Source organism: Macrotis lagotis, chromosome 7 (genome assembly GCF_037893015.1).
Source record: "Macrotis lagotis isolate mMagLag1 chromosome 7, bilby.v1.9.chrom.fasta, whole genome shotgun sequence".
NCBI classification, from domain to species: Eukaryota; Metazoa; Chordata; class Mammalia; order Peramelemorphia; family Peramelidae; genus Macrotis; species Macrotis lagotis.
The window spans coordinates 156,333,133-156,357,224 of NC_133664.1; the positions used below are offsets into that span (position 1 = coordinate 156,333,133).

At 33.7% G+C, this 24,092-nt stretch overlaps 1 protein-coding gene across 1 annotated transcript in view; it reads left to right on the forward strand.

The window, feature by feature from the left end:
• Positions 1-24,092, forward strand: part of RELN (reelin) — a 548,816-nt gene that overhangs the window by 494,889 nt on the left and 29,835 nt on the right. Inside the window, exons 47-55 of the mRNA XM_074193988.1 lie at positions 490-630; positions 2,238-2,415; positions 4,263-4,456; positions 9,418-9,674; positions 14,279-14,433; positions 16,043-16,257; positions 18,877-19,054; positions 22,086-22,261; positions 22,463-22,569. Coding sequence (XP_074050089.1) covers positions 490-630; positions 2,238-2,415; positions 4,263-4,456; positions 9,418-9,674; positions 14,279-14,433; positions 16,043-16,257; positions 18,877-19,054; positions 22,086-22,261; positions 22,463-22,569 — 1,601 coding nt within the window. The remainder of the gene's footprint in view (positions 1-489; positions 631-2,237; positions 2,416-4,262; positions 4,457-9,417; positions 9,675-14,278; positions 14,434-16,042; positions 16,258-18,876; positions 19,055-22,085; positions 22,262-22,462; positions 22,570-24,092) is intronic.

Consider the following 24,092-nt stretch of genomic DNA (forward strand, 5'->3'; position numbering starts at 1 on the left):
AGCTTCTGGAATGCTACTTTTCTTTTGAGTATATGTCTATATTCTTTAAATTGTCTTAAAATCTTTTTAAAGTATGTATATGTCTTCTTTCATTCTAACCTTACTCTCTTTCTTTCTATTTCTCTTTTTAGTTCTGTCGTTACTTCTTAAAACTTTCCACCCAAGTTATATCTGCTTGTCATTTTACACCTTGCCATTGCTGTATTGTAGCTTCCTAGTCTATTGGAGTATCACCATATAGAAACATACTAAAACTGAAAACAATTAATGTGCAACAAGCTCCTCTTTTCCTGTCCTTTTTCCTCTTTTTCCCCCTACCCCCTTCTCTCTTTCCTATCTAAATCAAAATATGACATCAAGTTCTTCCAAATAACAAATTCACTCTCTTCTTTGGGTATACATATACAAAAATATGTATAAACAGCAGATAGACCTTTTCATTAGTACTTGACAGGAAATGTATCCTTCCTTCTGTTTTCTTTGTCAAAGGTCTCAAGCCACTCGTTTTCGGTGGCATCAACCAGCTCCATTTGACAAACAGCAAACATGGGCAATAGATAATGTCTATATTGGGGATGGTTGCATCGATATGTGCAGTGGCCATGGGAGATGTGTACAAGGAAATTGTGTGTAAGTATGTTTTATTCTTTCTACAGAAAGCTTTTCATTCACATCCAGTTGGCTGTCTTCTCAGAAGCTGTTTTTCTGAATCACTCCCCAAGGCTTCCATTAGGTTCTGTAATTTATGAGATTTTTCCTCCCTTAAATGAGATATTGAACTGAATTCACTAGATCACATTTTGTTTCCTATCTAAAAATCAAGAATTAGATGGGAGAAGAATTCATAATAATTAACAATGTTTTATTTCCTTTGGCATTCTCTTTTGGCACAATTTAATTCAATTCAACAAACATTTATTAAGGATTTAATAGTGCTAGACAATGGGGATACAAAAATAAAAGAAGACTCTGTTCCTGCCCTCAAGAAGCATACACTACTATAGGCAGAATAAAGCACATACACAAGTAGTGTGTTGATTGAAATTCATTAACTTGGTCATTGAAGAAAGGAGTATGTGACCCTCACTGTTAACAAAAGGATGTTCAGAACATGTCTATGCATATCCTTCTGAAATCCTGGCCCCTACCACTCCTCTAAGCAATTAACAAGAAGTCATTAGAGCTAGAAAATAAATCTAATTGTGTAGGAGATGCTGAAGAATTGGACAAAGTTTAAGAGTTTAAAGATGTTCTTTAAAAAATTTAACTTTGTATTGGAACCTGAGAAAATCATTTAAAAATATTCAGGAGTTTTCTGTATTAGTACCACTATTAATAATTAATTCACCATGTTAATTTTTCTTTTAAATTTGAACATACTACATGTTATACAACTCTTCTATTATTAAAGTACTAAAATACTTAAGTATATCAACATTAATATATTTACTGCATATTTGTATATTGCATGGATATGTGCAATAGTAAATTATATGTAGATAAAATGTCTATATTTTACAGATATCTATAAATATAAAATATATCTATATAAATAGCAGTTTTCCTATGCTATTTATATAGATGTATATGAACTTTGCCAATTGATCATGTTTACTGTGATGAAGATTCTTCTCTGTAAATACTGTAAGGGGCTTCATGAATGAGCCCTGTGAAGCTTCTTTGAAGTATTAGAAATAGTGTACCTGTGTACTTGGCAAGATGGGAATGGGAAAGGGGAAACCACCAAACTCTTTTTTCAAAGATAATGCTACTTAATAATGAGTGATGATCTATGTATTCAGGTGTGACTAATGAGGCCAAAAGAAATCCCTAAATACATGTGAAGTCTCTCTGATTGATGACTATAGTTCCAATATTCCAAGAATTAGTCTCTTTCATGTTGAACATATGTAATATAAAATCAACCCACTGATTAATGTTGGTGGTCACTACCAGAAGGGTGCTTTGATGTTTACCATGAGGTTCTGAAGGCATTTTTCTTGTAAAATCAACAGTATTTCTTTATAGTCTTATAACAAGTTGGTCTGCCAACTAGGTTAGTTTCCCAGCCATATTCCTTACTTGAATCTGTACTTATTTCCTACTTGAAACATTTAAAGAAAGTTATTTGCTTGGATCTGTTGGTAACCTGTCCTAATTCTGGTTGAAAAAAATGGCACTAGACTCTCCTGCTTAACACTGATTTCTTCCCTTTTTTTTCCCCTTCTTATTGCCAGCTGTGATGAGCAGTGGGGTGGCTTATATTGTGACGAGCCAGAGATTGCCCTCCCAACACAACTCAAAGACAACTTCAACAGAGCTCCATCCAACCAGAATTGGTTGACTGTGAATGGTGGAAAATTGAGTACTGTGTGTGGAGCTGTGGCTTCTGGAATGGCTCTTCACTTCAGTGGGGTTGGTTCTTAGCTTTCAATCACTTTTAAAGAGTTTTAATTAATTAGTTTTTTTAAAAATATACTATTAAAAATCAGTATCACAAATTCAACATACCTAGTACCTTTTTACACTTAAATCAGTGGACTTTAACCCTTTTTTGTGTGTGTATCATGAATCCTTTCTATGGCTAAAGAAACCTATATACCCCTTACTCAGAAGATTATTTCAAATGTATAAAAAACAAAATCTATAGGATTTCAAAAGGAAACTAAAGGTTAGTGAAAATAAGTAATTCTGTTTCCATCCAAGTTCACAAATCCCCTGAAGTCTGTCTGCAGGACTTAGGTTAAGAACCCCGATTTAACTAATTTCAATGCAGAAAATATGCTGATATTTCAGTTCTACTTTCCCCTATTGGGTGATCATGGTTAGTTTATGTTCTATTCTCCTTGTTCATTGTATTAGCATTGCTATAGTTATTTTATAAGAGTCTTTCTATATTTCTCCATATCCTCATGCCTGACCATCTGAATTTCATCATAATATTCTATGACTTAATTTAGTTAATTATTTCCCTGTTGTTGACCATTTGGGTTGTTTTAGGTTTTTGTAGTTACATAAAAGGCATCAATAGAGGAAGTTTCTTCTTGTAGGAAGGATTCCTTTGAACTAACATGAAAATGCATGTCTAGTCCCTATCCTTATTTCAGTCATTTCTTCATTCATTAACTTCACTGAAGCATTTTGTTCTTCATATTGAGAAGCTTAATAAGATATTTGGTTATTGTCATCATATTTAATATAAACCTCTGGACAAACTGTAACATTTAAAAAAACGAAAATGCAAAAGATTTCCTGTTTTCTTATCACAAATCATGATTTAATTTAGCTTAATTATACAGGATAGTATTATCCCGGGTCACATTAAAGTGAACATAAAAAAAATGATTTTAATTAATATAGACTCTGTCAGGAGAAGAGTATTTTCATAATATTTGGACAGTTGCCATCTGGAGGGTGTTTTAATTGAAAACTCTTGAATTTATCTCAGATTTGGAATTTAGAAGCCAAAAATCTATATAGTGAGCTTCAATGGATCCTGAATTTATAATGATAATCAATACTTTTTGGTAATTGTAAGTTCCAGACATTTATGCTTGCAGTCTTGTATAACTGTTCGCCATTACAAAATTTTAACTAAAATAACTTTTTCTTGAAGTATATCAGATTCCAATCCTTTTCAGAATTATTGCATATTTTAGATAAGAAAATTGACTTTTGTTGTTTAAATTAAATTAATTAAATTTTAAATTAAATTAATTGAATTTAAATTTAAATTTCCTTTGTTTTCAAAGGAGCTATGATCTCCATAAGAAAAAGAATTTCTAGTGTGGAAATTGTGAGCAGACTAGCATAACTATGATTTTGTAGATAAATTCTAGGAATTTATGGAACAAGCATTTATTTAGCACTTAGTGTATGCTAAGCTCTGTGCTAAGCTGTTATATACAGGTACAAGTATTGTTCTTAGTGTATCTAATGAAAAGAAATTTCCAGATGTAGTCATAATTAAATTTTATTCATTTAAGACTATCATCACATAAAAAATAATTCTCATCTCAACATCTGATTAGTAACTGATACTCTATTTAAAAAAACACCATCTTGTACTGCAATTAGTCAATAATTTGAATAAAAAAACATAGTAGAGTTGTTTATGCTCTAAGATAAGTAGATAAGAAAAATTTTCCTTCAGAAAGATCATCTTTTTAGATTTGTAATTATTTAATATCAGTGAAATTTCTAACCAGCTTTCTTAGATTTTATTGATGATGTTTTCCATTCTTCTTTTTTTATTTTTTTAGGGCTGTAGTCGAGTATTAGTCACAGTGGACCTGAACCTCACCAATGCTGAATTTATCCAGTTTTATTTTATGTATGGATGCTTGATTACACCAAACAACCGCAACCAAGGAGTTCTTCTGGAATATTCTGTCAATGGAGGCATTACCTGGAACCTTCTAATGGAAATTTTCTATGACCAATACAGTAAACCTGGGTTTGTAATCTTCTTATCAACAATAACTCCTGTGATGAAGTTGCATAATTAGGCCAAGTAAGAACAATGAGAGATTTTAGTAATCCACACCTTATCCAAACCTTATCAGTCATCCAATTCAACTTCACACCCAATGCAGGAATCCCTTCAACATTCCTAGACAGAGCTAAGATGTAACTTAAACAATTATCCAAAGCCTAGAACCTAGCTTTTAAACACAAAAGGAAAAGAAATATACTCCATTTGTTCCTAAGTAGTTAAAGGGATATACAAAAGTAGAGGGAATAATAATTACCTAGCTGTGTGTGCCCTTGGCAAGTCACTTAAATTACCTTGCCAAAAAAAAAAAAGAGAGAGACAGAGAGAGAGAGAGAGAGAGAGAGAGAGAGACAAAAATTGTCCACCACACAATTCCTTACTTTTAGAAAAGTTAAGGGAGAAATTTCAAAAATTCAGTAGTCCTGAGGAAGCCTGAAGACCATTTTTAAAAAACAGTTGAAAAATCAAAATAAATATGATTTGTCTATCAAGAAATACTTAAAATAAAGATCATATTTGGCTTCCTAACAACAACAAAAAAAGATTACTACAGAGAAAAGAGTTCATTTGAAAATATAGCACCACCAAGAAGTACAGTTAAGTCTATAAAATAAGCCAGATCAAGTGGAAAAGAATCATTTCGGTAAGTCAGAAAATAGGACAACTAGGTGCCAGAGTGGATAGCATTGGTCCATTGGTCCTGGCATCAGAAAGAATGAGTTCCAAATAGACGTCAGACATTTACTAGCTGTGTGACCCTGGACAAGTCACTTAAACTCAGTTTCCTCATCTATAAAATGAGCTGCAGAAGAAAATGCCAAACTATTCTAGTATCTTTGCCAAGAATACTCCAAGTGGAGCTCAAAGGGTTCTATGTTACTGAAAAGATTCAACAACAAATTAATTCTAGCATTATAGAATACTTGAAAACCAATGAGAGTTTCCTTAAATATATTGAAGGCCGGAATCTACTGGTGGTCATACATTATTTTATTCAATAAACATTGGTGGTACATCATGGTGCATCTTGTAAAATGTGGCCTAATAGGAAAAGGAGATAAAAGGATTAAGACAAATGCTATATTACTCTTTACTATGAAAGGATTACTAGGGCAACCTCTTTAATGTAGAATCACTAAATACTTAAGTAAGTCTATTGGGGAAAAGGTTTCTTTTAAGGGAATCATATTTGACCAGTATACTTTTAGTCTTTGATTTAGGGGACAAATTAGCATGTCTATAATCCCTGTCTATATTTGGATTTTCAAAGTCTTGACAAAGTTTCAAAGACGATTTATAAAAATCAAGTTGTTTGGGACAAGGAAGAATTTTCACAGAGAACTGACTTAAAGCTAGGATAGCAAAAACAAAGATGGACAGTGTAGATAACTGTAATTTGGTACAAAAATGTGAATTATTTAATGTAACCTAAAAGTCATCATGCTTACCACCAAAGAGAGTCTGAAGCAAGTGCTAGAGGCTTAAGACCTGGATTACATTCTTGTCTATATAAATGCTAAATAAATATGCAAGAGGAAATTCACTGTGAAATCCCCAAGTTTGTTAGTGACACTAAGCTCCTCCTAAGGGAAATTGCGATGTCAGTAGGAATAATAAAAGGAAGATCCAGAGGGTTAGAAGAAGGGACCAGAAAGTGACAGTTCAAGATAAGCAAACATAAAGAACTTGAAGAATTATTAAAATTATGTTAAAGAATGATTAACTCTGAGCTGTTATCTGCAACCCAGTCTACAGTGAACTATAAAAAGATATATTTTTGTCTGTCTTCAACTATTAACCTTGGGAAGCTCAGCCATGTCTTCCTTTGTTTACCTAGAAACAAAACACTAGGGTTTATAGAACTTGAAGATGAAAACATGTCTTAATTTTTATAAGAACATAAAGTATATAGTTAATATTAAAACAATAGGCAACTAATGAATAATAATAAATCACATTTTTCTAGCAGTTTAATATTTTCCAAATGAAAAAACAGCCCTATGTGATGAGTTAGTGCATTGACAGATGAGAAAATGAAGGAGTTAAGTGACTTGTCCAGGATGATATTTATTGCTAGTATAAGAAACCCTATTGAATGAAACCCTTCTATTCTACTACCAGTTTTCTTTTTTTCCACCATACCAAGTGCCTCAAAAGGCAGAAACATACCACATATTAATAGGAAGATCCAGGAAATGTCACCCTTAAAAACACCAAACCTCCTGGAATAAAATGCAGAGAGAGTGAGAGAGAGAGAGAGCATACACATATGCATATATTCATACCCACATAAGCACATACATATATCCAAAATGCTGCCTGTACTGGATGGTCTGACTAGAAGTCAGCCTAAGCAAGCCTAAGCCTGTGATCTCTGTGTTTCCCAGGACCTCCTGCATGATATGTCCCATTCCTTGAATGTAAGCTACCCACCCACCCCCACTCATTCTATCTCTTGAATCCCCTCCAGGAGTATTTTATAAAATTTTTAGCCATGCAAAGGAACTTAGAATTGAATTAATCCAATCCTCTAATTTTAAAGATGAAGTTGATGATTGACCAGGTTTAATGCCCTGAATGAATATATGAATAGGAAAATATTAATTGCTTAATATGGGCCAAGCACTGTGCTATATTGATGCAAATATTTAAAAAATGAAGACAATACCTGCCTTTAAGGAACTCACATTCTAATTGATGATAACCCAATAAATATTTACAAAGAAATTGTATGCAGAATTAAAAGAAGGGAGGCATTTGAGGTTAGAGGGGTCAGGAAAGACTTTCCATAAAAGAAAGAATTTTAGTTGGGACTTAAAGAAAACCAGAGAAGCGAGGAGAAAAAGATGGGGGGGGAGAGAGAGAGAGAGAGAGAGAGAGAGAGAGAGAGAGAGAGAGAGAGAGAGAGAGAGAGAGAATATGAATCAGAATTAGAATCTGGGGTGGGGGGAGAAAGGGGAAATCAGAAAAAAATGCCATGAGTCAAGAAATGGAATGTCTTATTTTTGTCCAATGTCACTAGATTGAAGAGTACGTGGCAAAGAGTGTAAAGGTATTTTAAAAACTAGAAAGGTGGGGTGGCTAGGTGGCATAGTGGATAAAGCACCGGCCCTGGAGTCAGGAGTACCTGGGTTCAAATCTGGTCTCAGACACTTAATAATTACCTAGCTGTGTGACCTTGGGCAAGCCACTTAACCCCATTTGCCTTGCCAAAATCTAAAAAAAAACAAAAACAAAAACCTAGAAAGGTGGTGAAGGGGGCTGAGCTTATGAAGGGCTTTGAATGCCAAAAAGATTTTTGTATTTGATAAGATGATGATGATGATGATGATGATGATGATGTTTGTCTTTCATTCTCAAAGAAGACCCTGACATCAGGGAGGTGATACCATGACAAGCACATGAGTTGGATTTGAGTGAGGGGGTGCTATGTTAAGTCAACAGACTCATTTTCTCCTCCAGAGTCATATGGGTCCAGTAGCCAGATATGAATCAGAAGGACTGGAGATGCCCTGGATATGAGGCAATAAGGGTTAAGTGACTTACCCAAGGTCACACAGCTAGTAAGGGTCAAGTTTCTGAGGCCAGATTTGAACTCCAGGGTTAGTCCATTACACCATCTAACTGTGTAGGAGGTGGCAGCAAAGATGTACTTTGAAGGAAGCTAGAAATCTTGATGCATAGGTGAGAAGGGCATAAATTCCAGACAATGATGATAATAATAATATATGCTATTTCATGGTGGTGCTCCAAGATTTTCAAAATAATTTATATGTTTTAACTCATTTGATTCCCACAATAACCCAGTATTGTTAGTATGGGAATAACACCTGTGGGGGGATAGGGGGAGGGTGATTTTGGTTTGGAAAGTTAGAAGAATAGTGAATGGAAATGTATATCACCCGCCCATTAGCAATGGCAGATTATGGTTCATTAACTGTAATGAAAAGGAGAACAAAGAGCAAAGATGAGAAACAAGGTAACAAGCATGTTGCTAACAAAAATGGTCAAGAGGTCAAATGAAGCATGACTGGGATTGACTTAGTTGTAGTAGACTGTGTAGAGCATGGCCCAATCAGGATAGCAGGGTCTCTTGCTGGCATTTCAAAGGTGAAAGAACTGAATCCTCCAGAGAATTCTGTGGTCCAAGTGGCAGGACAGGGATCTTATCTGAAGTCAGACAAGTAGATGAATGGCACACTGGGATTCAAACCCACATTTTCTGACTCTAAATGTGGTGTTGTGTTCTTTCTTTTTTTTTTTTTTGCAAGGCAAATGGGGTTAAGTGGCTTGCCCAAGGCCACGCGGCTAGGTAATTATTAAGTGTCTGAGACCACATTTGAACCCAGGTACTCCTGACTCCAAGGCTGGTGCTTTATCCACTACGCCACCTAGCCGCCCCTGTTGTGTTCTTTCAAATATACCATGTAGCTCGTTTTAGAGATTCTCAAAGGAGGGATATAATCCTGAGTTCTACAGAAAGTCACCAAAAATTATCCCACATTAGGAATATAGAGTCAAAGAATGATATATGCACACACATTCTCTCTCTCTCTCTCTCTCTCTCTCTCACTCTTGGTTGGTTTAAAGGAAATCTGGGGGACATACCATTACAAATCCTGTAAACATAAAATAGAATTATAGTTTGATTGGATACAGGTCCATTGTAAAAAGAAATAGCAAAATCACTCTTTGCCAAGAAAATCCCATTCATAGAGAGTTGAACACAACTATACAGCAAAAGTTCAAGTCTTTCCTAACTTGCCCCAACAACTTGGCCATTTCTAAGTTACAACCTTATTTCTTCTTATGATTTTATGGTCATTTGTTAGGTTTGACTCATTTTATTTTTTATTTATTTTTTATTTATTATTATTTTTGATTCATATTTTTTTTCTTCTTCCCCACCATTGCTCTTTTAGATTTGTGAATCTCCTCCTTCCTCCTGATGCTAAAGAGACTGCCACACGCTTCCGCTGGTGGCAGCCTCGGCATGATGGCTTAGACCAGAATGACTGGGCCATCGATAATGTCCTAATCTCAGGTTCTGCTGACCAGAGAACCGTCATGCTGGACACTTTCAGCAGTGCCCCTGTTCCCCAGCATGAACGATCCCCTGCTGATGCAGGGCCAGTGGGAAGGATTGCTTTTGACATATTCATGGAGGACAAAACCACAGGTAAGTTTGATGGGAGCCAGAGAAAGAAATTAGTACAAAATAGATGGGATCTGGCTCACCTAAGCAGAATACAACATGTAACCGGGAAGATTTCATAGCATCTATGGCTAGAAGAAATCTTGAAAATACTTTTAGCTGTAACATTAGAAATATTCTAAGTTGAATCCATGATTATAAAAACTGTTCTTCCTCTTTCTGAGTTACCAAAGAAGGACATGACTGATCTTTCAAAAGTCCATGTCAGATGGTTAAGGCTATATGCCAAAATATCCATCAATAGTTCTATCTCTTCTGCATAAAGGTAACCAATATCATCAAATTGCTTGCTCTCTTAGAAAGAGATGAGGGAAGAAAGGGAGGGAGAAAATTTGAAACTCAGCTGTGTTTAGCATGATGTAGAGCCTATATATATCACAATACTTTCCATGAGGGTGAGGAACGGAATGGAAAAAGGGAGAAAACTGTAAAAAATGATTATTGAGAACTATCATTACATATAGTTGGAAAAATAAAGAAAGAAATGAGAAAAAAAATGAATGCTAAAAATTTTTTATATAGTTGAAAAAGTAAAATACCATTTTAAAAACAGTTCTAGCCTTTAATAGACTGAATTACAGATGATGACTTATTGTTCATGCTTCTAGGAATAAGAAAGGTTTATATAATTTCTCCCTATCTCTACCAGAGGCATACTGGAAAATGTTAACTAATTCTTTTTTTAAATTTATATACACATATATTTATATTATATATATATATATATATGCATTTATTTATTTTTTCCAAACACATGCAAAGATAGTTTTTAACATTCATTTTTATAAGATTTTTAGTTCCACATTTTTCTCCTCTCTTGCTTCCCTCCCTTCCTTTAACAGCGAGTAATCTGATATATGTGGAGAGAGTGTATGTACAATTTACTTAAAGTTTAATCTGCATTATTCACATTTTGTTTATCAGTTCTTTAAGTCTACATCAACAAAATGATAAATCAAGTCCCTGATTTGTGGTGTTTTCCAATTTCTGAGGTAGAAATAGCCTGAAAATTTAATAACTGGCTCTCTTGAGCTAGTTATTGATGGTTACAGCACACCCTCGCCTCTGTATAAATTATCAACAGTCATTTTATGATACATTCACATAGCTCTGTGATATCTGAAATAGGTGATAGAATGGGATTTAAACCCAAGTCCACTGACTTTAAATTCAGTGTCCTTTCCACTATACCATCTCATTGTATAAAAGAGGGACAGAGCAATGAAGTTTGTGGCTAGTACCTGACCCTGGGCCTCATTCATAGGGGATCTGTAATAAAATGTTGACTGGGTTTATTTAAATTACCCAGGCTTACACAGGTAGTAAATAAGAGAAGTGAAAGTCAAATTATCTTTCTCCAAATCTGGCCCTTTTTCTACTATAAAACACTGGCCTTGGTACTTAAATAAACTAACATGACTATAAATAATGCTTTTCTTTCCTGAACCAAATAAATAGATGTGCTATAATAAAGGTAATTTTATTTATAAAGAATTTTTATTCATTGATGTTTTCTTTGTCAGATATTCCTTTGAAACTTCAGTTTCCATATCCAATAAAAGTGAATTGATTTTTACTAAATTTCATATGCAGTTGTAATGACATTTCATGTTTTAAATATTGACTTAGTTCTTGAAGTATCACCCCAGGGATTATGCTAAGTATATTTTATAGTCATTCCAGTAAGTAGGTAATATATTCACAAGTTACATGCATTTAAGGGGTTTTTTATGTCTGATTTTATTTTGACTTCCCAATACCATTGTAGGGAAAAGATGGTGTAAAATATAAAATGCATTCAAATGCCATGACTGTGCCAGATTCAGGAAATTCAGGGAACAGAGATAACTTAACCAGGGAAACTATAAGGTTTATTGTATGGTAATATGAAAATAATAGCAGAATACTTATCCATACTAAAAAAGGTATGATGCCTATACTTTCTCCATCTCAGTGCATCTCACGCCTTTGGTTCGGTATGAGGAATTCAAGCCTCTGACATATGTAGCTGAATTTTAGGAAATAGCTTGGTCTAGACAGTTGACTGGTTTAGAATAGTCCACAGATTTTAGGATAATTAACTAAGTCTAATGATAAAGTCTGGCAGAATTCTTCTGGAGTCATGATCTGTACTCATCATGAACATACATCATTTTCTATCAATTTGTCCATCCTTGCTAGCCCCTCAGGGTAAAAATGAGTCTGATCTAACTGGAAGGCACCTTACCTTTGTGAAATATTTGACACAAATTTGGTTATTTATATTTCACTGCTTCAATGCCCCTGATATGTCCATGCAGGATTCTCTCCATTAGTCCAGATTGTAACCCATCCATTCCTTCTCATTCTGTGCAATTTTGGGACATGTTCTCCCATAGATCCTCTAGTGTAAAACTAATTTGACTTTACCACAGAAAATCGATACAGCAGAAGATGAATGGTAATTCAATTTCTCAATTTAATGTTTGAGTCTGCTGATGAATCAAGACCTCATTTCACTTAATTATCTTTATTGTGAATAATTTAGCTTGCCTTTGAACATTTTCAAGATAAGCAAAAATATTCACATTTCTGTAGCACCTGGAGTTTTGTTAAGTGTTTGCCTCCAAATAGCCCTGAGAGAAAGGGAGTTCATACTTATATTATTCTCATTTTATAACTAAAGAAAGAAACCAAGACTCAGAGATTCCATGATTTATCTGAGATCTTATAAGTCATAAGTATCTGAGGCAGAATTTGAATCTTGCTTTCAATGTCTACCATACCACACTGTCTCTCAAATTAAATGAGTTCCCATTGGACTTACTATTTTTTAAAATAGTTTCAGAATCAGAAAATCCCAAAGTTGGAAAGGAATTCAGAGGCCCTCTAGCCCAACCCCATCAAAACACTTACAGTTTTTATAGAACTGACAAGGAGAAATTCAACCTTTAATTGAAGGTCTCCAGAATCAGGGAACAGACTGCCCCTGAGGTGGTCTATTCTACTTTAAGATGGCTCCGGTTGTTAGGAAAGCTTACCTTACATCAAACTTAAATTTACCCTCTTTGCAATTTCTGTCTTCTGGGGCCAAATAAAATAAGTCAAATCTATCTTTCATGGGCCATGCTTAAAAACTTTAAAGACTGAAATAATATTCCAATCTTTAAGTTTTCTCCTCCTCAGGTTAAATGCCTTTGTTACTTTCATTGATTCTTAAATCAAAGCATTGCATTTAAGAGTTAGAAGGAATCTTAAAAATAACTAGCACTGTAGTTTTTAATCTTTTTATTCTATCGTCCTCTTTGGCATTTTGGAGTTCTTATTAGAATAATATTTTCAAATGTATAAAATAAATATATAACATTACAAAGGAAATCATTTTATTTTAATGTAGAATCAAAGCATTTTTTAAAAAAACAAATTCATGGATCTCAGAATAAGCATCCCTAAAGAAGCTATTATAACACAAATTATAACACACCTTCATTTTACACTTGTCCCTTACTGGAGCAGCTAGGTGGCACAGGGGAGAAAGCAGCAACTTTGAAGTCAATAAAACTCATTTTACTGAATTCAAATCTGATCTCAGACACTTTCTAGAAATGTGACCCTGGGCAATATACTTAATGTTGTTTGCCTCAGTTCCCTCATCTATAAAATGAGCTGGAAAAGGAATTTGCAAACAATTCCAGTATCTTTGCTAAAAAAAAAAAAAAAAAAAAAAAACTCAAGTGAGGTCGGGAAGAGTCAATCACAATTAAAAGAGGAACTGAACCACAACTGATTCTACACATAGGAAACTGTGGCCACTTAAATGATTTCCCAATATAACAAAGTACTGAGTCTGGAGTCAAGAAGACCTGAATTCAAATCTAGCCTTTGATACTTAAAGTGACTTTTTTATTGTTGTTGTTGTTTTTGCAAGGCAACAGGGTCAAGTGACTTGCTCAAGGTCACACAGCTAGGTAATTATTAAGTATCTGAGGACAGATTTGAACTCAAGTACTCCTGACTCCAGGGCCAGTGCTCTATCCACTGCCTCACCTAACTGCCCCTCACTTAAAGTGACTTTGAGCAAGTCAGTTAACTTCTATTTGTTTCAGCTTATTTTTCTTTAAAAGGGGGATCGTGATAGCACTACTTACAAAGGTCATTATGAGGATCAAATTAGATATTTGTAAAGCAATTAGTACAGTGCCTTGAATATAGCAGGTACTATATAATTAATAGTTGTTATTATCATCATCATCATCATTCTCATCATTGTTATCCTCCTCCTCATCATCATCATCATTATTATTAAGAAAAGCATCATGGTACAGTAGAAAGAGGTATTAAAAGTAGAAACAAAAGAGATCTCAGTTCAGACTTCACCTCTGACACTATATGATCCTGAACAAGTTACTTTTTAAACCTTCAAACCTTTGGGGTTTTTTTATTTGTAAATGATATTTACAAATTGTACCTCCCAAAGTTGCTGTAACGGTCAATCCAATGAGATGAATTTAAAAATACTATATAAATATCAGTTATAATTATTTAAGTTTTTCTTCTATTTGTTATAAATTCTGTTGCTTTTTTCTTAGTGAATGAGCACTGGCTATTCCATGATGATTGTACTGTGGAAAGATTCTGTGATTCCCCTGATGGTGTAATGATCTGTGGTAGTCATGATGGCAGAGAAACTTATGCAGTTACCCATGACCTAACTCCCACTGAAGGCTGGATAATGCAATTCAAGGTGAGAGCTTTCTTGCCTGAATCATATAAATATGATTTAGCATCACTTAAATGCAATTCATAAGATAAAATTCCTAAGAGACAAAGACCATCTACTCTTTCATTTACATATTTATGCAATGTATGCTTCTTTTTCTTTTTAAATTCCTTTCTTACCAAGAACTTAAACATCAACATACAAATATTTCAATTCAAAAAGAACATAAAGAAAAAATATAGTTATAACAGAGTAAAACTGTTCTGTGTCCCATTCTACCCTCCCTTCTGTTCTCTGTGTATTTTTAAATATTTCACTGATGCTCTTTTTTTTTAAATTTCTTCTTTTGGGGGTATTATATAAACTTCTTACCAATTCATTCTTTTCAATAAAAGCCTTTTCTTTTTTTATTTGGTTTTCTTTTATTGCTATTCCCTTCCTATTACTCCCCATTAAGAAATTTTTTAAAATACGAAAAATAAAGTCTTCAATACATATATGCATAGCAAAACGAATTCTCTTCTTTGCCATTTCCAAAAATGTATATCTCTTTCAATACTCTAAGTTCATCCCTTCTCTGGCAAGAGGTGAGTGACATGTTTCATCTTCAATCTTTTGTACTCAAGTTTTCTGCAATATTATTTGAAATAAATGAAATAATGTTTTTAGTAATAAATTAAGAGCACCATCTTGTTAAACCCATGACATAATCTTTAAAAGCATTTTCTTTCTCTACTATTACTTGTTAAAGTGTATTATAAATAAAGATTCTTTCTTAGTGGTTAATATCAAGTATTGGTAAGAGCCATGGATACTGATTCTAGCTATTTCCTTTAATTTACTTACTGAACAACCTCTTTGAAGAAGGGATCTTTTGATAAAGGGCAGAATTTTTTTCCCTATAATATTTTGATGAGACTAGAAGAGAAACACTGTAGAAGAAAAAAAAATTTAGTTGTAACCCCCAACAGCCATTGCTGTTAGTTAATCAAGATTACAATTCAACTAATTTAATATTTCACCTAGATTCCCTCCTAAAGCAGCAATGTATTTACTTTTATGTCTCCTTCCATGATCAAATAAAAGATACTATGCCTTATTAAAACAAGCTTCTCACTGCATTGCATGTTAGTGGTGGGGAAGGTGCTGTCAAAAATTGTTCTACTAAATAGTAACATTTGTAAAACTAATAACCCTCCTTGGTGAAAAAGTATGCCAAATATGAATGCCAGACCATTAGTATAACAATCACTGATCTGGAAGAGTGGGCAGAGGCTTTCCAGGTCAGGGAGCCAGCCAGAAGAGCATGGCAAGAAGTAACCACTACAACCTCATTCCCTGAGCCCACCACCTGCACAACATCTTTAGCATGGTTCACAAACTGTCATCTTTGGCAGCTTCTCTATTGGCACTATCGGCACTCCCCAGCCTTCCCCATGAAGAAAATGAAACTGTTCATAATATAGTGAATGTAACATAGCTTCCATTCAGTGGTCATCAATTTTCTTGTAGAAGATTTTTTAGAATAGAATGCAAGTTTATTGTTTAAACTTTTATGTTTTGTTTTTCCATATACATATATATATATATGTATATACATATATATATATATATATATATATACACGTATTAGATTTCTGTTGGATGTAAAGTAGCTGACAGAATTGCACAGAATCAAGTCCACGTGCAGTACTCTACTGATTTTGGAGTGACCTGGAGCTATCTGGTACCCCAGTGCTTACCTGCTGACCCAAAATGCTCTGGAAGCATCTCACAGCCATCTGTATTCTTTCCAACAAAAGGATGGAAACGAATCACCTACCCACTTCCTGACAACTTAGTTGGCAAGTAAGTAAGAAATGAAGATAAAGCTTGGTTCAAGGTAGTCTGTAATTCATTTAAAATTCTATTATCAAATGATTTATAAAAAACAACATGGTGTCCTTCCTCACACCCCAATGTTGAGTGCACTGTAATTGTTGTCCTCCATGAGAAAAAAACCTCTCTTCAAAATGTCCTAGCTTGTAATCCCCCTGGACTAGGCCAGATGGTTTTGGCAGGACACATATTTTCAAAATCTCAATGTCATTATCCACCAAATGGGGATAAAACTGACTAGGGAAGCCATCATAATAGATAGTTACTATCTCATCACCCTTCTTGAGCATGGATCCTTAAAGAGAATGATCCTTCCACATGACCTACCTTAAGCAGTCAGTGGCTCATGTCAGTAAGGGGCTGAATATGTAGTTGTTAGTTTTTTTCTGGATTTAATTTTTGTTTTAACTGGAACATGATGCTTTGCACCTGCAAAGAAAAACAATTAGCTTGATGTAATGGTGAGCCAAGGAGATTAAACTGCTTTCTAGTAAGCCCATGGCTATATAACTTCAGCCAATTTCAAGAGCTTAGAGCTTTCACTTCATCTTTATAACTTGGCAAAACTGCTGTGTTGATTTAAATAGCCACTACAAAAAATCTATTTTTTGTTAAATAATTATTATTATTTTTTTAGATAATTATTTTGAAGTTTCCAAAGATTTTTGAATTTGTTTTTCTGGTTACTCTCTCCAGTGTTGTAGGTCAAAGTCCTCCATACCTTAGCAGTACATTTTTAATGAGCTTGTATGGTAAATACAAACAAATGCCTGGTGCTGGGTCATCTGGTGGTGAGCTTCTCGGGACCCAAGGAGGCTGGTCCTCAGATGATCAGCACACAATCTGTTACAAGATATATTTCAGCTTTATAGAACCTACCAAAATCTACATTCTGAAAGGAAGCCTTCAAAAACCTAGCATTACCTCTGTATATATTGTGTGAATTTTGATAGAGGTTGCTAGTTAAATAAATGAAGATATAAATATCTTACTCCAAGACAAATTATGCTCTGAGATAATCTAAAGAGTAGTCTGAAGTAGAAACCTAGGATCATATAGCTAGTGACCTGTCAGAAGCAGAATTGAATCCACCTCTTAATGACTGGAAGTATAGCACTATTAACCAAGCCAAACTGCCTCTGGATTAATTAAATAAATATTCAAGTTAAGTAATTAACCATCTTACAAAATTGAGTAAATATTTAGTTGGGATAGATTAAAAATATTTGAGTAAGATTCTCAGATATATGACAAATGATCTTTTCAAAGAAAAACAACCAAAGCCAAGAAAATTTTGTCTTTCAAAAACTTCCCCAATTTTCTGGGAATATTTTTAAAGAGTTCATTCATTTAACATATGTAAGCACTATTTTCTAAGAGAACAAAAATTTTTCAGTGATAGATGAACTATTTTCCTTTCACAAGACAAAAAATAGTGTTTCAGTGATAAATGAATTATTTTCCCTTCACAAGACAAAAAAATCATATAATAATCTAAGGAGGAATAATTATCAAGCTACTTAATAACACTCTTAAGTATTTTTAGAACAAAGTGAATATTCATTTGCTATGTTGAGATGTGAAGTTGTTAATAAAGATTTTATTATAGTATTTATTCCAGGAAAAAGTAAAAGGCTTTCACTTAACCTTTCTAAAAACTTCCCATTAAATTTGCTAGCTGGCATAGCCACTTTGAAGATATTGACATTCTCCTAGGGAATCATGAGCTATTGCTTTCCAGCTGAGTGAGAACAGCAAGAGTCTTAATGAGTCTCTTTTCAAGGGATTTTATTGTATTTTTGTACATTTTCAGAGATAATAGTATTAGATGAGTCATACTTGTGTAACTGGGCATAACAATGGTCAATCACCAGAACATAAAAAAACCCAATTTATGATATATTGAAGAAGACTCCAGTTATTTTAAATGTAAGATGCATAATATGATTTGTTTGTTCTTTACAAAATTTCAATGCCTGAAGCATTAACAAAAAGCACTAGATATGGAGTTGAATAACCTGGTTCCATTCTTAGTTCATCAGCCTTAAAATGAGAGGGAGGGTTGACCAATTGGGGGTTCTTAACCATTTTTTGTCTCATGTACTTTTCTGACAGTGTAATGTAGCCTATTATATGAATCTCTTCTTAGAATAATATTTTAAATGCAAAAATTAAAACACAGATTGCAGATAAAACCAATTATATTTCAATTAAATACACTTTTCAAAATATTAAAAACAAAATTTATTATTACAAATAAAATCAAGTACATTGAAATATAATTATGAAAATATTTTTAATATTTATGTATATCTGAATTCAAAGACCCCTGTTTAAGAAGAGCTGGACTAGATGATCTGAAAGGATTCTTCTAGTTCTAAATCTATGACCAAACATTTCATAACTACAAATTGACAGATGAGCCAGTTGTAATGACAGATTTTCAATGAACACATTTCTTCCTAGAAAGAATATCACACTTCTTTTCAGAAATGAGTGAGTGTAATGAGAAAGAGACCCGAATAAACAGCTAACTTTTGTCCTTTCTCTGTGTTTGTGTGTGTGTGTGTGTGTTTGTGTTGCCAATAGTCCGGTGAGGTTTAGGTTCTACCAGATGTACTCAGATATGCAGTGGGCCATCGACAATTTCTATCTGGGACCTGGATGCTTGGATAACTGCAGGGGTCATGGAGATTGTCTGAAAGAACAGTGCATCTGTGATCCAGGATATTCAGGCTCAAATTGCTACTTGACTCACACCTTGAAGGTAAAGCTATGTGTTGGTAGAATTCTTTTTAGAGGTTGGCTATTTTAATGAAAATGTATGTTGTCATTGATGTCAAAACCATCTTAGGGGCTAGGTGGTGCTGTGAATAGAGCACCGGCCCTGGAGTCAGGAGGACCTGAGTTCAAATGAGGCCTCAGACACTTAATAATTACCTAACTGTGAGGCTTTGGGCAAGCCACTTAACCCCATTGCCTTGAAAAAAAAAAATCTAAAAAAAAAAACATCTTAAATTAAAGGTTATTTTTTATGACATTCTTTAGGTACTTCATCTATTCATTCAATAACGATTATTTTAAGTACCTAAATTCAGTAGGAAAAGAGATTTGTCTTCTTTATAATTAATTACAATCTGTAATGTTATTGTGATGTTCCAATATGTAATTCACTGAAATTATAAACTTAAAAAATGTAAGTGCAGGAATTGGGTATAAATGCCTTTAATTCTCTTTTGGTGTTTTGTTCTCTCCTAATTTAAAAGCTACATTAAGCTTTTCTTTTCATCATCTTCCTAATAGATCATGTGATGTATCTGGTACTGTTGTTGCTCTTAATGGATTAAGAGACCGCTAGATATGTTATCATGAAGGGTTATATTTTCAACATCTTAATTGAACTGAATGTGATTTTTTGTGGAGGATACAGGCCCATTTTTAATTCTAATATCATTGATAAATATGTAAACCAAAAACAGTTAACACATACCATTTTATCTTTGGCACTAAGTATAGGACACATCTTTGTGAAAATTACTAAAATAATCAAGACAGATGATTAAAACCATAAATGTGAAAAAAACTAGAAAAAGAAAAACATGTTCCTTCATTTTTGCTTTCTACAATAGCCCTAAAATTGACATGTTGCTTTTAAAAATAGGGTAAGATTCATCTCTCATAGGTTTTAATTTAAGATTTTGATCCCTTTTCCATAAAGAGGAAAGAAGCAACCTACATGAGCACCACTATACATTTTTAAATCATTGCATGTATTTATCAGTTGTCAAAAGTTACTTAGCATTCCCCAGTGAATTTAAAGAATTTTATAGTAACTATTAAAATGGACTTTATTATAATCTTCCTAATGAGAAACTGTGCATCTTTTTTGACTTTTATATGTTTGTCTATGAATATACCCCTCAGTACTTTCACAGTCTATAATCTCATTGGTTTAGAACTCTCCATTGGTAAAGATTATAACCCATTCTTGTCAATATTCTCCCAAAAATCCTCCAGAGGAGAAATAGCCAATAGATTAGAGATCCTTCTATGTCAAGAATTGATAACCTGAGGTTTATTTTACGTATTTTTGATAACCACATTTCAGTATAATTGGGATCCTTTGTGACACCATTTGTATTTTATTTGGGGCATTTAAAATTATTATTCTGAGCAGAGGTTCATAGTCTTCACCAGACACAAAGGGACATACCATGCACACACACACACACACACACACACACACACACACACACACACACACACACACACACAAAGATTAAGAATACTTACTCTTCATATTTACATTAAATACTCAGAGTGTCCATTTGTAATCTTTCACTCTCACCCTTCTGCTCTTTGGATTATATATTTCCTAAATGAGTCACAGTTGTTCTTTTTTCTTTTCCTTTTTTTGACCACCTCTTCTCTGTAAATCATTGCTGTCAATATACTTCAGTTTTAAATATATATATATATATATATATATATATATATACATACACACACACACACACACACACACACACACACACACACACACACATATATATGTCCACTGCTTTGTGGGTGATCAATTTTCATTCTTTGGAGTTTGCAGTATTTCATGATTCATAGTCACAAATACACAAATATAACTTTTGGAATATATTTATGTTAAAAAGATGGGGTGAGGGTTTATTTGGTTTTTTATAGCAAGTACCAGTTCAAGTAGTTTACAGTGCCATAAATTGCTAAATTCAATACAATCTATTCTCTTTATTTTACACGATTCTGAACACAGATATCTTTTGTACATCTGTAGTTCTTGTCTGAAATACATATACTAATAGATTAAGTCAATAGATTGTGTGCCTAAACATAATTTATAGTCTTGGTAATGGGAATTTTTCATCCATTTTGTTTTTGCTATATTAATAGGGAAAATATTTTTGAATAGCAGTAGATCTAGAGGAGAATTATAATATTCCAAGGCTTGATACAGTTTTTAGAATGTCATCTACAAACAAAATCATTTGGAAAACCCTTATATTGGTAATTCCTGTTACATTTGGGCTTTACATAGGGAATCCTCCATATCACCTTTGATGAACATACTTTATCTTATTTTATATTGATAGATTATTGTTGAGAAAAGTTATATATCAAGGAATTTTGTATGATCTTAACCTAAGTAAAAGAGACACTTTTATTAGAAAATGGTCTTTTAAGACTGCATTCTACTCTCTCAGGATAAATGGCTTCTTTTGTAGTAAACAAATAGAAAATACAGTAGAATTTTGTAAATTTTTATAGTTTTCAATTAAGTATGTAGTTGTGAAATCTACTTTACCAGAGAAAACTATACCTGTCAGCCTGCCTGTTCTCTTACCTTCTTGTATTTTCTTTTTTTTAATGTTGTTATTTATTTAATGCAATGGGTTAAGTGACTTGCCTAAGATCACACGACTAAGCAATTATTAAGTGTCTGAGCCTGGATTCAAACTCAGATCCTCCTGACTCCAGGGCCAGTGCTCTATCCACTGAGCCACCTAGCTGCCCCTGCCCCTTCAAGGGTTCTCTTAATACACAAATGAATCATTCCCAAAATGCTGTTATACCATTGAAAAAGTAGGCAGATGGACTGTCTACATCTGACCACAGCCATCATTTTTGCTAATAATAGTGTTATTCATTTTTTCTTATCTAGTTTTTATACTTAATTCTAATTCGGTATTAATTTTACCTCTATGGCCATAATCTTTAGTGCTTGTTGAGTAGCAACCTCTAAAATGGTTTCATCCTGCTCATTTTTCTAGACCTTCCTAAAGGAACGTTTTGACAGTGAAGAAATTAAACCTGACTTATGGATGTCCCTAGAAGGTGGAAGTACTTGTACAGAGTGTGGGATTCTTGCAGAAGATACTGCACTATATTTTGGAGGATCTACTGTGAGACAAGCTATCACTCAAGATTTGGATTTAAGGGGTGCAAAGTATGTCATCCTATTGGATTCCTCAAATAGGAATAGGAAACAAAACATGGATAACATGCTCCCCTCCCCTCCCCTCTCCTTCCCTCTCCTCCCTCCCCTTTGACAATGTTAATACTTTATCAGAGCATTAATTCTGGAAAAAAACAATAAAGATCTATTATATAATCATTTTAATAAACAATTGTTATTTTTATCATTTAGATTTTTGCAATACTGGGGACGAATTGGTAGTGAAAATAACATGACCTCTTGTCACCGGCCAACCTGCAGAAAGGAAGGAGTACTACTGGATTATTCCATTGATGGAGGCAAGTTTCAATAGACTCTGAACAATTCTTCTATTGAAAACAATACACCAAAAAACTTCATAGTTCCATATGCCCCACAGGTAGATGCAGATATGGTCAGCTTTTTAAAGCATATAGGGAGTGGTACCAGATCAGATAACCAAAAATATATGACTACAGTATTCAATTGATTTTTAGATCAGTCCCCTGCTATGTTACAAGTGAGGAGCAAATGTGTTGCCAAAAATATATAGGTTGAGAGAAAAAAAACTCTTTAAATTATATAGATAGATAGATAGATAGATAGATAGATAGATAGATAGATTATCTAAGAATTTTTAAATCATTAAAAAACTTAACTACTGTGCAGTGAAAAAAAAGGCACATGTAATCAGACCTAAAGGTACATAAGAAAATGACACTAATTCAAGCTAATATTAGGAAGGAAATCCTGAGTTTGTTAAAAGCATGAGTTACTGAATATTTTTAATGAAATATAGTATTGTTACTTTAAAGTATCTATAATAACTTAATGTCCCATATGCTCAAAAATATTTATAGCAGCTCTTTTTTGTGGTGACAAAGAACTGGACATTAAGGGGATGCCCATCAATAGGGGAATGGCTTAACAAATTGTGCATATGAATGTGATGGAATACTATTGTTCTGTAAGAAATTATGAGCAGATGGATTTCAGAAAAACCTGGCAAAACATACATGAACTGGTACTGAGTGAAGTCAGCAGAACCAGGAGAACATTACACACATTAGCAGCAACACTGAATGATGATCAACCATGATAGACAACAGCTGAATGAGCAAAGATGATTCTAAAAGACCTGGAATAGAAAATGCCATCCACATCCAGAGAAAAAGCTATGTAGGGGCGGCTAGGTGGCATAGTGGATAAAGCACCAGCCTTGGAGTCAGGAGTACCTGGGTTCAAATCCAGTCTCAGACACTTAATAATTACCTAGCTGTGTGGCCATGGGCAAGCCACTTAACCCCGTTTGCCTTGCAAAAATCCTAAAAAAAAAAAGAAAAGAAAAAGTTATGTAATCTGAATGCAGACCAAAGCAAACTATTTTCACTTTTTAAAATTGGCTTTTTTTTCCTCATGGTTCTTTTCCCTTTTGTTCTGATTTTTTTTTAGCATGACTGATATGTAAATGAGTTCAAGATGATTGTACATATATAATCTATATCAGATTACTCACGGTCATGGGGAGAGGGGAAGGAAAGGAGGGAGGCAGTAAAATGTAGAATGCAAAATCTCACAAAAAATGAATGTTGAAAACTATCCTTACATGTATTTGGGGAAAAATTATAAATATAAATATATCATTATGTTGCTATCATTATTATAAATATAATAATGATATATAAAACTTAATGCAATATTGCCTAATAAAAGTCTCCATGTTCATGAATGACTAAGAATGACTGTTTAGAAAATTAATTGGTCACAATCCATCTCCTACTTTCATTCTTCCTTAGGGAACTATGATATTCTTCCTTTGTTGGGCTAACATCTCCATTTGTGC